The following is a 15,081-nucleotide window of genomic DNA, read 5'->3' as shown; positions in this document are numbered from 1 at the left end:
TGAACAGTTCTGTGTCCACATGAATCAGCACAGCACCCAACTGAGTTTTTCAGCCTCATAGATGTCAGCGTGAGTTGACATTTTCTTTCCATTTTTAAAACACCACAGTATATCACTGCACGTTCAGTTTGTGTTGCCTTCATATTTCAGAATCACCTAGTTACTCATGTTTGCTTACTATCTCATATTTTAAATGTTCAGTATTAATTAATACAATATAGATTTTGCTTTCATTTACCTTTGTTTTGTACATGACTACAGTACTACAGTACTGATATTACTAGATAGCCTACACTCTCAAAGCGAATCAATTGGGGGTACGGGTTACGTTGCCATTTGGGGTTAGGTGTAAGTTTTCTGGTGTCTTCTTGAAACCAAAGTAACTGTAAAATTGATCCGATGTTATGAGGTTTCAAGGTTCCTTCGAGTTGATTGCTAACATCAGCAGGCTAACATTCTCACAATGACAATGCAAATCTGTAGTTGATCCTGTTAGCATGCTAACATTTGTCAATTAGCACTTCACAGTCCAGCTGAGGAAATAGGAATCACTTAAAGACTTTATATGTGATTTTTCACACTTAAATATAATATAAATCAAGTATATCCTCTGAAAATAACTCTGTGAGTCATGACTGTCTACAATGGGTGTAACACCTGAGTCCCACTGTCTGTGATGTTTTCAGTTTTCAGAGTCCTATCTTCACTTTGTTTACATCGTCAGGACGGCCGGCTGACTCCTCCCCTCGTGTATAAAAGTTGTTTAATTGAGGGACTAGAGAAAAGAAGAATAACATACTGTACTCACTGCTTAACTGTGTTTCTAGATCACGCTCATTTCAGGTAAATTTACATGCAGTGTGAAGATACGAGCATAATAAAGATCGCTAGCATTAGCATGCTAACACAACAATGCACCGCGAGTTGTTTTGGTTTCATGCTGGTGCTCAAGGGCGACATCTGCTGGATCAAAAAAATCACATATAAACCCTTTAATTCTTCAGACAATAGTCATGAACCTTGTTTTTCAGACAATGTAATATCTTGTCCTGAGGATTAGAGGCTACTAGAGAAGAAGTCAATAACTATGACAAGCCATTTCTCCATGTTGCTTTATTTGAATAACAAAATGGACCTCCTACACAGAACACATAATGCAAGTTAACAATACAAAATCTACAAAATGATACAGTGATAAAGTTCTTTTTTGTTCGACAAGTAACAACTGTACAGTATAAATGGATACAATACTGTTTTATTTTAGTTGATGTATCTATATTTGGCACTTGACCACAAGATGCTATTGAAGTGAAATGTGGGGCTGAAGTACCAGATCACCTACTCTGTAGAATATGCGGAAGAAGAAGCCCAGAGAATTGAAGCATCAGTGCTTTTCTCTCCAAACTTATCGTACATCTGCCTGTGGAGATAGCTGTGTAATATTATGATGTCTTCAGACCAGCAGGGCGAAGCAGGTCAAAAGAACGCAGACTGGAAGCTGTCAGTAAATCCTGCAAAAACACAATGAGGTTCTGTGGACGCTGCTGTAACTCAGTACCAAGGTCAGTGCTTTGTTCTGACAGTTAAGTATCAGTAATCTCCAGTCACAGCAGCACTCAAAGAGCTTTACTCTTACAGTTATATTTGACGTCGACATGCATGAAAGTATAAAGTCACAGATGTTAACATTGCACTTTAATGACACTTGCACTGATTTCTTTCTGTTAACTTTAGAGTGCTGAAGGGAATGACCTAAAACCTGGAAATTAGCATTTTTGCACTTCTGGTTCCCTCGTCCCAAAGTCAGTGGGTTTTTATAACTGTTTAACTTCAATGACTGCTAAAGCTTAAAACTACTAGTTGCGAAGCTTTTACTTGCATTTTAGCATAGATGTTTGCTAGCCATCATAATGAGACTACAGAGGTTGTCGTGGAAATTAAATGTTTCAATCTATGTTTCAGACAAGTTAGAAGCCTGATGTAGGAGAGGGGAAAGCTTTTTGTTCTCGCAAGAAATAAAGTCTTAAAACCTTAAATGTTACTGAAACTTATTTCATAGAACAAACCAGAGAGCCTGTTTTCTGAATAATCAATAGAAAAAGAAAATGACCACTGTCTTTGAGTCAACGGAGGTAGAGCAATGCTAACTTATCGGCAAGCCTACACAAAACTTCATCCCTGCAGCACTCTAAACAGGAAAAACGTTAGGACTCCTAATGTTGTGTGGCTTGGTATCAAAAGAGATCTGTACATAATTTCTCTCTGAAGATGAAAAAAAAGGAATAGCAATATGTGTGGTCGTCTCCTTTTTTTTTTTTTTTTTACCTCTCTAGCATAAATATGAGTGAATATACATTTTTCTTTCATATCATATTTGTCAAGTAAAAGAAAATAAAATGTTTATCATCACATTCCAATAATTTATAAGTCAAAATTTTAAATCAAATCTTCGACTGTGACAAATTGCCACAATGTTATCACAGAGTAAAAGAATATATAAGTACATTCTATATATTCATATGAGATCTAACTTTTTTTTTTTTTAACTGATACGCTTGTTAAATCAAAGTTGAAGAAAAAAAGAATCACAGCTCGGTTTATATTCATATGTCAAGTTCATGTGTTCATCACTAACAAGGTTAAATGTTTGTGTGTGTGAATTTGTGTATATGTGGACACAGAACTTGGCATGAAAAGTCACTTTTGAAAGAACAGATGTGTGTAATCCCCTTCAAGAAATCTAAGTCAGTTTGGGTTTGATGAAACATCCCCCCAAAAAGCACATAAAAAAATTATGTCTTCAAAGGTTAAAAACTACATTTCCCAGATTTGCTGTTTATATGAGCCATACTGTAGGCTGTGAACACTTGTCCAAGACTCACATACTTCATTTAATTCAGTGCAGACGGAGTGTGACTGCAATGCTCTGCAAAGATCTGTCTGTCTTTACACAACAACCCGAGTCAGTAAAAACAAAACAAAACAAAAAATGAGCATGATTTCCTCTAAATAAGGAATACTGCTTTAAAAAACAAAACAAACAAACATTAATGAAACAAAAGAATAAAAAGAAACAGCGAACTTGGATTCGGCTCTGTGTACCTCACAAATCTGTTGGATGATCCATGTTGGCTGCCCTCCTCAGGCAGAGACAGCACAGCTTTGATTCAGTGTTTAACAAGTCTTTGATGAGATTTCAGTCCTTTGGGTTATATTTGTACCGTATACAAGACCCGTGTTGTCTGGAGCTTTCCATCAGACATAGAGGCACATGTACAGTATGTGCTTCTGGGTGTCTGAAAGATTATATGTGGTATTTGTAGCATATACAGTTGCATGATGTCTATATTTAAGTATAATGTAAATGTGTGTGTGCATGTGCCTCTATGGCTCAAGTGATCAAATGTCAATAATCTCAGGTGGGTCAGCAGGAAAGGATTTCTTTTTGAAGATTTGTTCAATTAATCAAACTGCAATGAGGAAAAAGAGTCCAGTTTTCTACTGCCCAGCACTGCTGGGATCACACTGAAGCAGCCGCACGATGGACGGGTCGCTCTTCGCTCCCTCCACAAACTCCTCCAGGGACAGTTTACCTGAGACAAACAGAGAAAAAGATTGAAGCTTATTCCGGGGTTTTTCTTCGATGCCTTTGCCAGTATTTTATTGGTTATAACTTTGGCTTTATTACATGAAATCAGCCAAAATGATCAGCCATGTAACATGATTGAGATTTGCATTGTACAGGCATTAATGGGCTCAACATGAAGAACACAAACTAATGTCATTTTAGTTTTTTACAACTTGTTAATATTTTGTCATAGTTCTGTTGAAAAAGTGATATCAAAGCTTACATTGCATTACATCATGCTTAATGTGACCGAGACAAGAGTCAAAGTGGACTTTTTTGAGGTCTATAACTGGCTACCCCATAATGGTACTGCTTACCACAAAGTGCAAAAGCAACAATAATGAACAACATAATATATAATACATCACAGTAGAAGAAAGGCTTTTAAGCAAACCACTGTTTGATCAGAATTCACTGCAGCAAAGTGAAAGTCAGCAGCTCACCATCTCTATTTGTGTCCATCTGCCTGAAGATTTTATCTGTGCGTTTTTCAGGTGTTGACTCATCCTCAGGCATCTTCATCACAGAGGAAACCATCTTGTAAATAGCCTGAAGACAGAGAGAACACAGAGAGAAATCATTAACAAAATATCATGCGTAAAACAAACAGCCTCTCATCTCATCTCTCACTTTTAACATCTTCTATTTCACTGAACCCCATACTGAAAGATAAAACACAGACAGTCTAACAGTCTGATCACGTTTCATATCAGTTATGGCCCCGAGGTGAAGAAGAACTACAACCACACACTAAACAATGTAGCATCAGCTGGAATGTCACAATGAAATATATACACCCCATCAATTTCATTATCTCTTTTAAGATGAAGAGAGATTAAGGATTACTTTAATTTATGTTCGACTCTTTTCTTGGAAACAGGAAGTATTCAAGCCAAAGAGACAGAGCTACTAAGAAAAGTGTCTGACAGGCTGCCATAAAAATCTCTTGGTGTCTTATTACACATTAAGAAAATAAACAAGCAGCTCCCCAGCTTTAAGAAGGGGTAATGTTTAAGCAATCATAATCAAGATTTTTTGGTCGTTCCATCCATAGATCTATCAGGTATAAGTATGGTGAGTGCATGTGAGTGTGTGTGGCTTGTTGTAAGGAAACAGTGGAGCTGCTGAGGAATCAGTAAAAGGGGAACTGCTCTTCCTTGACCTGCATGATGAGTGGATGCAGTGCTGAGTCAATATGAGGATCAGAGTAGGAGTAACTTCCCTCTATGTAGAAATCCACCACAACCAGGTTTTATTTAGAGACATCATGGGCCTGACAGGAACTGCTGGTTTCTAAAATTAAATAGCAGCTGGTTCTCATGTAGTCAAATGGTGCAGGACTCAGAGGCAGACGGATATATGATACAGCAGCTGGTGTGGATGACTGAACAAAATGTTACTACACTGCAGGAAAATGATGTTACTGTGATGGCATTTAATGAACGCTGAAAGACCAATATCCATATAAAGCTAGAGAAGAAGAAAGTCTAGTTAAGGAGAAGGTAGGATAGAGAAAAAATAAATAAATAATTAACCCACCGATACAATTTCCAGCATCTCTGCCTTGCTAATGTATCCGTTCCCGTCCAGGTCATACATGCTGAACGCCCACTTCAGCTTCTGGTCTAGACGACCGCGAGAGGTCACGCTCAGGGCGATGATGAACTCCCTGAAATCTATAGTCCCATCTCCGTTGGCGTCAAACGTGCGGAAGACGTGCTCGGCGAACTTGGAGGCGTCTCCATACGGGAAGAAGTTGGCGTAGATCTTCTTGAACTCCTCCATGGAGAGCGCTCCGCTGGGGCAGTCCCTCAAGAAGCCCTTGTACCACTCGGTGATCTCGTGCTCGGTGAAGTCCGTGTTGTCCATCAGGTCCTGCATGACGTCGGGACGGAGCTTGCTGTTCTGTTTGCCCATGGTCGCTGCTTCTGCGGAGGCTGTGGGTGATGTGAGGACAGCGGCGGTTTAGACTGTGGACAGGGAGGAGGAACGAAGGAGAGAGAAGAAGGTTGTTAGAAATAATGTGGAATGACCAAGAGACTTTCTGAAACAAGAAGGGAAGTACACACAACCTTTTCTTTTCTTGATATCCACAAAATTAATCCACGTATAAGAAACCAAAAAAGAAATCTCCTGCATGAAAACTTGACTTTTGGTCCACTTTGGGACAGCGGAGCAAGCTGTAAAGTTTAATTCCAGCAGCTTTAACTCTTAAAGAAAGAATAGTGTCACAAAGCAAACTTCCTGAATGAGTGCTACTATTGGCTCAGCCTTCATTTACTTACCATTTATGTATGAAAATGAAGGATGTACTTGAGCTTTCAGAAAGCAGAGAAACGCGTGTAGAAGCTTTATCTGATCTTGACACCGATTACATCTGTAGTTTTCTTTCATTTTGTACCCAGTAACTGATGAAAGTGTGATGCAACTTCAATTCAACAACTTTTGATCAGCCTGCAATAATCTTTTTCATTTAGTTTTCAATTAATACATGCAAATAGCTATAATAAAAGCAACAACACAAGTTCACTAGATAAAAGCAAAAAGGGGGATAAAGTGGAGTTTGTGGTCTTGTCTCCTCTGCAACACAAGACTGCCAAATGTTCTCATGGTGCACAGCCACCTAGCTGCACAACTACACCCACTCATTCAGTGTCAAACAAGTGCAGCTGATAAACTCAATTCATGCTGATATACAGTATCTGTGTGCATCACTGCAGACATATCTTCCACTTCCTGCGGGAGCAACCATGCCAATGTCTCTAAACAGACATACTCGTCCTCTGTTTAAACGATCCAAGATATTTTATGGACCTCGTTTGAGTTTGGATAAGACCTTTGAAATAAAACCTGCAGAGAAGACACACAACAGGAAGTAAAAATCCAATTAGTTTTATGGTTTCCAAGTGTACAACCACCCTCATCAAGAACAAATGAGCGGTTGCAGAAAGTGAGTGGGGAGCTTTAACCGTCAACAGAGGATGCGGTTCATCATCTAACCCTGCAGCTAATGCGCTTAGAACTTTCCCCACTAGCCGCTGCTGAGCTCTCCTGGCTCAAGACAAGAGGGAAGCTATTCTAGGCCTAGGCGAGGATAATGACAGATACAAATCAGCCATGTCAGGTCGGGGCAAAGAAAATGACCGTACAGGTAGCTTGTTCCTGGAATGGGAGTAATGATCTGCTAAATCTATGTTTCCTGGTAATGCTTGTGGTCTCTCTTGTTTTCTTCAAAGACTCCAGAGGTAAAATATCAAATGGATCAGAGACATGAATATTGTATTTCGTGGTCAATTAACAATTCAGTTGTTTGCAAAATAGTTAAATCTGGCTGTATAACAAAAGCAATGTATGTAGACTGTTTTCTAACCAATTTGTCTGATGTTTCTCCTTTCAGATAATCCATTAATTAATCAATGAGGGTTAAATGGAGCGGCCATCTTTCCCTTTTAAGTGGACGCCTCACTGAATAAACTTAACATGAATGGAGGTGTTGCTGCAGTGACAAACACAACAGGATATGACTTAACAGAATCATCAAATACAGGAATATTCTACGCAAATCAATTTGGCTTTTTTTTTTGGCATTGATTTGAAACTGTTGTTTGTGTTTTCAATTTCCATTAGTGTTGGTAACTGCTAATGCAAGGACTCAGTCTTTGTCCGTCTGTATTTCACACTCACATGTCGCATTAAACAGCCAGCTAAAATCCTTTAATTAACTCAGAGGAAACACGCCAGCGATGTGGCACCAACCTCTACAAAACGTCCCCTGCTGTTGCCTTTATTTCACCTCAATGAGCGTCTTGAATTCTGGAGCAGCATGAGAAGTCGATTAACACCTGTTTACACACTTATCACTACTGGAGCCAAGACGCACAGCGAGGGTCTCATGAGAGAAGTGTGTCTGCCCACAGTGGGACATTGCTTACATTACAACATTTACACCTTGAGTATTAACTAATGAGTTATCACAGACTTATAATAAACTATTTCAATAACACTATACATGTTAGAGCTGCAGCAGTTAGTCAAATCAGGTAATAGTCAATCGTCTGATATGATGTACGAGTTATTTTCTGGGAAAAATAACAAACATTGAAGGTTGAAATGTGACTTTTTTATTCTTTGAACAAAAATATTAGAGCATGCATATTTTAACAACACCACCTTGTGCCCTGGGTAATGCTCCCTGGTGCTTTCAGAACGGATTAGAAATAGATTAATCAATTACAAAGTAAACATATGCAGCACTAGCAAATCAGCACTGAAATCGTCTTAACAACGGCATTTAAAAGCCACTGAAAACACACACAGTTTTCAATTTTTCACCTGATTAGACCTCTTATCTCGCTTCATGTTACCTACACTCACAAAGGCAAGTTAGCATTAAGGTAGCCAAATTAAGTTTCTTATCTCTTATTTGAACTTAAATACCAAAACACATAATAATGTAGCGATAGGAGGATCTGAAAAACTGCCTCTGAAGCCAAACATTTTTGCTTCTAGACAAACTCATCCCACTAGATGTTTGTCTCACTTCTATGAATAAATAAATCATGTTAGAGGTGTAAGACAACTCAGATTACTCTTCCCACACACACACACACACTTCTGACTGTTATTCTGCTAATCAACCAGCCGATGTTTTCCGCACCAACTCCCTTCACTTCATTCATAAACTCTATTGTGATGCTGTGAACGGGACACGCACTGCAGTTTTTCGGTCTGAATTTTAATTTCTTAATGGATTTGTTGAGCGCTCCCATAATTATTGAGGCTCTGTTGTCATGACTACTGACCTGTACAATCCCCTTTTTTTTTTTTGGTTTGTCTTGTTTTGTGTCAAACACTGCCAAAAACATTTCCCTCAGGAGGACAGCTCCTTTTAGTCAAATAACAAATAATGGATCTTTTTGTGTTGAGTGCTTTGATTTAAGCTGCTGTTCTAATTATACCGGCTCCATTAATACAAACTTATTACACATCAAGGTGGAGGAACAGAGCGGCTTAAATGTTTTCTCCTCATTTCTCTACACGAGTGAGGGAGGAATCAGTCATATTTTCACTCGCTTAACAACAACAACAACACATGAACTTCAAGTCATATTTAGTTATGACTCATATGTTTGATGTATTTGAATGTGTAATAGAAATAAATGTAAATGTTGATATGACAATGATGTATGAGTACGAGATTGTTAAGTCAGGCTCAAAGCTCACAAAGTCGAACTTCAAATAACTTGTTTTCCTTCTCACCAAAATATCTAACTTTTTAAATCACTGTAAAAAAAAAAGATAATAAACAGGTCTCTGCATTTAAAGCTTAATACAGCTCATTTCTAGTATTTATGTTGATAAATGGCTTGAATAAAAATTGTTGTCACTTGATTTTGTTTCTGCACACTAAAAGATTTATCGACATTACATTTCCTTTTTGAACTCCTTGTCAACACACATAACTGAAGTACATGCTACATTCAGAACACAAGCACACTTATATATGCAATTGTTTTTTTCCAACTTATTTAACCCGATGTCTGATATTTGAATACAAAAGGCCTAATTTACTTCAGCTACGTATTATTTTTTCAAGATTTTTAAACTGCACTACGATGGGTGCAGTTCATACTCATTTTTGCATGTTGCTCCCTGTGGGTTGTTTGTTTCCTCCCACAGACCACAGACGTGCAGGTGACCTTCAATTTCATCGCTGACAACTCATGTCAATGGAGTCCTACCAGAGAAAATGTCTTCATGTTCCATGTTTAGCTTGGTAGCACTCTCAACCTTCCCTTTTTAATATATATAAGCAATCCATTTTAGTCATTCTGTTTATAAATCATCAACTCACAGAAGCCTACATGGGGAGTTATAGTAAGTAAAGTTTCAGAAATGTATGTAAAGAACCTCACACTGCTCCATGCAGGCAGCAGTACGTTATCGTAAGTGTTTTGGACAAATTCATGACTCACAATGTAACATCCAATGCCAACCCCTCCTCCGTCTCTTCTGGATGACGGTTTCAGTGTATTTTAAGAGAAGAATTGACAAGATGAGAGCTCAGACCTCCCCTGAACATCCCTTCAATTCCCGACTATTTTGGTCTCTCGGAGATCATAGCCTACAATTAACCGCTAAGACTCTTACCTGCTGCTGCTGCTGCTGCTACCGCCACCAGACCTCTACTGGTTCTGTTGCATAACCAAGGCTTTGACTAGTGGACAGTTCACATGTTGAGCCAAGTTTCTACCTCCTTGAACCATCTCCTGAGGTCAAGTCAAGTGAGTAAACACCAGTCATAGGCTATTTTAACCTTCTGAGAGCGTCTGAGAGGAGAACAGGCCTGAGATATAGTCGACTGAAAGGGTATTAGTTAAGAGGAGAACAGTCTGTCACTTTCACTTACTAATGACACTGCTGGTACAGACCAACATCATGTGACACATGTTAACACCTAGCACAAACAACATGCAACGCAGCATCAAACTGGTAATCAAATAAAGACAACAAGATGACACACCAGCCAACATGAGAGCAAAGTCTGAACTGGAGAAGCTTCTGTCTTCTTATCCAACAATCACTGAGAGCAATATCATCAAATCATCATCACCATCTTCTTTACCATAATTCACATAAAGTACACAATCCAAGACAAATATTATTGCAAGTGTACTGATTTAGAAAGATTACTTAATATCATAGTCATGGGTAATAAATGAACAGCACCCATTTTGGAGGGGGGGCTAAAATAAGGAAACCTTAAATTAAAAAAAATCAAATAGTTGGAGTTGATTTAAAACCATAAAATAAACTGAATAAGATGAATATGGAATCTTTTCTTAAAAATGACAAAGCATCTTGTTCATAAGACCGGTCAACAAGATGGCTAGCCTACTTCTTGCTTCAGAAACTGAAATATTCTCCTGTTTTCTTAACCTTCGACCTTGCTGCGTGAATCAGAGGCCCTACACGAGACTGTCATCCTGGAACATCTTGTTGTCTGTTTACGTAACACGCACAAGTCTCCATTTATATCCTGCAGGTAAATCTTCACTCAAAAGTCCCATGGATAATCCAGAGACGAAGAGATCTTGGGGGTAGGAAGCCTACAGCGAGCCAAAGTGAAAGAAGGAGAGCTGAAGACAGGTAGAGAGAGTTTATGAATGATACATTCATAATGAAACAAGATCTGTCTGTGAGCATGCCTGCAGAGCAGAGGGCAGCCAGCCGCTCTCTGCCTAACAGCAAACTAATTATGAGACGTTCAAGAGCTGCAATCTGATATTTACACACAGGTGAAAATGAGATAACTATGTTTCACTTCAGCCGTGATAAGATACAAAATCCAAGAGCTTTTCCCTCCTCAGATTAGATATGAAAACCTGAGGATAACCTGAGACAAACACACAGCCACCATTGTGGCTCTTCTTTTATTTAACGTTATTTATCACTAACTGTGTTCAGCATCCTTTATAATGAAAAGAGCTGAATGTTGTACATTTGGTTTACAACATGTCTAAAGCTGGACAAACACGTGCAACATGTCAGTTTTGTCCCTGCAAGAAGACTGCTTCTTAGATTTACAGAAAACCATATATTTTCATTCTCACACTGAACACATTTAAGGTTTGGTTTATTAGCCGTTATTCAGCCTCACTTACTTCATCAATCCATCTGGTGATTGTTCCTGAAGATCTGTGTTTTTACATAAAACTCATGTTGTTTTGGGATGTGTTCATGTAGTTAAAAGATTAAAGACAAAATCCTTCACTTTTAAACTGTAGTACCAACATCTTCCAATCAGCTTTGAGTTGTGTCGAATGGACAATGGGGAAAATTGTATCCAAGTGTCTGTGGTGAGATTTATCCCCGATGTGATGTGACAGCTCATACCAGGACTAAGTGAAGACTGACAGAACTTCACCATTTCTGCAAACTCGTTTCATATCCTTATTCTGTAACATGTTCAAAAGATCAACATCAGTGTCATTAAAGTTCAGTAAGGTTTAATAATTGTGTAGGAAGAAGAGAAAATGACACAGCAGAAAACGTTTTACTTAAACTAGTCAGATCCAGAGTCTTAAATCAACACCAACAACCTAAAACTTATAGCCTCTCAATGTGCTAAAAAAAAAGGAACAAAGTGTGAAAACAAACAAGGAGAAGTCTGGTTTGTTTCTGACTCCTTCCATTTGGCTCACCTCAACTTCTTAATATGTATTTATCTGAAACCACCTTCACCACCACCTGCTAGCTGCAGTCATTTTTGCGATCACGTGTCTGATCAGCAGCACATTTTAAACCACCGTTGAAGTTGCTGCTGCAGCAAAGCAATCATAGCTTTGGGAGCACTTCTTGTTCTCACATTACAAGTATCGTGACGAGTGAGCGCTCTTATGTGTAGGATGTTTCAGTGGCTTCTTCAATATCTGACTGCAACTCTACCTCCTGAGTTATTTGGTGTAAGGTCAGAGCTGATCTACCACTGCAAAAGTTTTGATCTTATGCTGCCTGTGAAAACAGGACTCATGGGCCACTAGTAAAGGAAGGTCATATCAGTTCACGATGGCTTCTATATCACAAAGTATTGGCAGAAAGGTTTACAAAGTGAGAAAAGTACAAAGGAGATTGTCTTTGGGTCTTGGACTGAAGCAACATTTTCACCATTTCTTGATATCTTGTTGACCAATGCATAATTTAAGAACTTAATCAGCAGGTTGAAGAACAAATTGCAATTTGCAACTCTTACCTAGTTTCCAAGCTTCCTGCACAAGAGTGCAAACATAAGAATGTTTTGTACCTTAAAATACAAACTAAAAATAGCCACCGCTTCATGAACAAATGTTTGTTTTTGTTACAATACCACCTCTATCAAAGCCTCTAACAATGTGCATCAGTGGACTCTGAATAGCGGAAAACACTTCAACAAAACTTGCGTTAAGACCGAAAATCCAAACTCGTCTCATCGACAACAAAAGCTACGAGCTGAGACAAATCGTCAAAACAAGTGTTCTTAAAAAATGCATTTAAAGTATTCATTTCTGTCTCTTAATGTTGGTTAACATCCCACTCCAGCTTTTCAGTGAAAAACTTGAGGCAGCAACTTCATCATAATGCAGCACACATGAGCTCCTATTGTCAACCAGAGCGCTTTGTGCGTCAAGACGCTGCAGAAAACCACAGTCATGACAGAGAAGCCATTATGAGGCAGCGAATGAGAACAAGATAAAAACATGTCACTGAAAACAACTGCAAGGAGGCAGGCCTGCAAAACAGACCCTGGATTGGACAAAACACTCACATTCGCAGGAAACTGTCACTGATTGTATGAGGGGGGCTGCTGTTTACTTTGCACTGAATATCTAACTGTGCCTCTCTGAAACAGCCTGTTCTAAAGACAAAAGGCTGCAGAGATGGAAATGTCAATCTGTCTGATGACTAAACACCTCCCACCCCTCTCTGCAAGCCATTTATGTCGCCCAGCATGTGTGAAAATGAGGCTTTTAATCCAAAAAATTATCTCTGGAAGGACCAGACTTTCTTTATTTCTGTCACAATATTTACCTCGGCAAATCTTTTATTCAGTTTTATCCTTCCAATAATCCATGCTTTCTTCCACTCACTCACTTGCCTCCTCTTGAAAAGGTTTAAATCAATTCAAGAAAAGCACAAACTGCATGCTGCCCAGACGAGTATAACTACAAAGGATGCTGGCAGTGCGGTCGGTCTGGCCTAAACAAACCCAACACACCCACGCAGATGAAAATAGAACATCTGTTCAAATTTAGCACATATTTGTAAGAGCTCAGCATCTTGAAGTGCTTGGAGGGATGCTTTTATCGCCGAGGGCACTATTATCTGGACTCCACCCTTTCGGTCAGCACCTCCATGGGTTTTTTCAATTTTCTTGTCATGACTTTCTGAAGCAATGAGAAATCTATGAAAGCTGCAGAGCTTCAAAGATGGCTAAAAACGAGGTGCCCCCTTACAGTGTGTGTTTATCAGTGGTGGTCCTTTTGCACAGTGAGGCCTCTTTATTCCCCAAGCCTCTTTTAATGCAGCAAGCTTTTCTTCAGTCTGTTTAATCCTTGGTCCTTCTTGTCCGTTAGAGAACTGGAAAATAAGTGTTCTGCTTGTGAAGCTATTCAATACAGCCTGGAAAGCAAATAATGAGTATATCTTTCATCATTGTTTGACTGATTGTTTTATCCTCACACTCGATGAATGAATAAGTAACGGTTGGCAATTTTGCATGACAAAAGACATCAACTTATCTGTCTAGGATACAAACTATTGCTGTTACATTTTCAGCTGATGGACTGATAGATTAATCAGCAAATTGCTTCCTCACAAGTAGTTTTAAATTGCATTAGACGTGAATTTGAGACTGCATACCAATAAAACCTTTCCATGAGAAATGGTCATTTAGAAGCTTGAAAGTGTAAACATCAGATATTTTTGCTTGATAAATTAGTTAAAAAATTAAAAGATCAAGTTACTTACTAAGTGCTTAATATTTGATCTCATGAGCAGTGATCTTAATTCCTGACTTCCTTCCAAGTTTTTTATTGTATAACCAGCAAAAAATGAAATTCCCAAAACAGTCAGCTCATGTAAGTGAAGACACATCTAACTGCTGCTCCACTGTAACTACATGCACTGATCGGGTGGATGATGATGAGTACTATGAAAAGTTGTACTGTCACAGTAAATAAATCATTTCACACACTTGCCTCCTCATAGTAAAACAATGCTCTGTCTCCTGCTTTTAATCCACCAACTGACTGATGTGTATTTGCTGAAATAAGATACCCCACACTCACTCGGCCATGGCTGGAAGCAGGAGTCCTTTTTCACTTCCTGTCCCCCCCCCCCGCCTCAAACAATTAAATAAGTAGCGTGTACAAAGAAAAACACGTCTCTAGGGCTCCCTTGGGGGGGTCCATTTAGGACAGGAAAAACAGCCTCATCCGATTAGACATGTAGGTAAAGCTTAGCATCTTTTAAGGCTGCTGCACAGCTAAAGTTATGGAGAAAATGTGTAACTTAGGTTATACCAGTTGAATCCTACAGACAGATAAGAGTGTTTACGAGAGTTTAAAGGTGTTAGGTGGCAGCTTGAACCTGTAAAGTCATCTCACCTGAGCTGCATGTAACAAAAAGAAAGTAACAGGAAGCGGACAAACTGCGAGGGAGGGACGGCGGACACAACATAAGCGACAACTTACCTCGCTTTGAAGTTGCTCGGGAGGCTCTGTTGAAAGTCTCTCTAATAGTCCATTACCTGGAGTGAACAGTAAAATATTCAGCGACAATCACCGGCAAGTAAACAAGTTGCAGGAGCTACAACAGGAGCTTGAGTTGCCCGGCTGCTCTCAGTCCAAACTCTACCAAGCTTTTTCCCAGAGCCGCTGCACATACTCCGCTTAGCTCCCACAGCCTGTAGGCGT

General features: G+C 39.1%; 1 protein-coding gene across 1 annotated transcript; it reads right to left on the bottom strand.

The window, feature by feature from the left end:
• Positions 1 to 1,096: 1,096 nt before the first annotated feature.
• Positions 1,097 to 15,081, bottom strand: ncaldb (neurocalcin delta b). Its single transcript, XM_061059314.1, has 4 exons — positions 14,860 to 15,081; positions 5,168 to 5,598; positions 4,072 to 4,177; positions 1,097 to 3,593 (listed from the first exon to the last, which is right to left on the bottom strand). Exons 2-4 carry the CDS (start codon positions 5,543 to 5,545, stop codon positions 3,499 to 3,501), a joined length of 579 nt encoding a protein of 192 aa, XP_060915297.1. The 5' UTR covers positions 5,546 to 5,598; positions 14,860 to 15,081; the 3' UTR covers positions 1,097 to 3,498.

This window comes from Labrus mixtus, chromosome 16, assembly GCF_963584025.1.
Source record: "Labrus mixtus chromosome 16, fLabMix1.1, whole genome shotgun sequence".
In the NCBI taxonomy this organism is placed as follows: Eukaryota; Metazoa; Chordata; class Actinopteri; order Labriformes; family Labridae; genus Labrus; species Labrus mixtus.
The sequence above is the reverse complement of the archived record's forward strand: the minus strand, read 5'-3'. Positions and strand labels throughout refer to the sequence as shown.

What these genes read in the sequence shown, in the direction of transcription:
- ncaldb (XM_061059314.1), bottom strand. Translation starts at nt 5,545, where the DNA reads ATGGGCAAACAGAACAGCAAGCTCCGTCCCGACGTCATGCAGGACCTG. An exon ending in AGATGCTGGAAATTGTATCG is followed by an intron (nt 4,178 to 5,167) that starts GTGGGTTAATTA and finishes CTCTGTCTTCAG; the next exon opens with GCTATTTACAAGATGGTTTC. An exon ending in GATGGACACAAATAGAGATG is followed by an intron (nt 3,594 to 4,071) that starts GTGAGCTGCTGA and finishes TGTTTGTCTCAG; the next exon opens with GTAAACTGTCCCTGGAGGAG.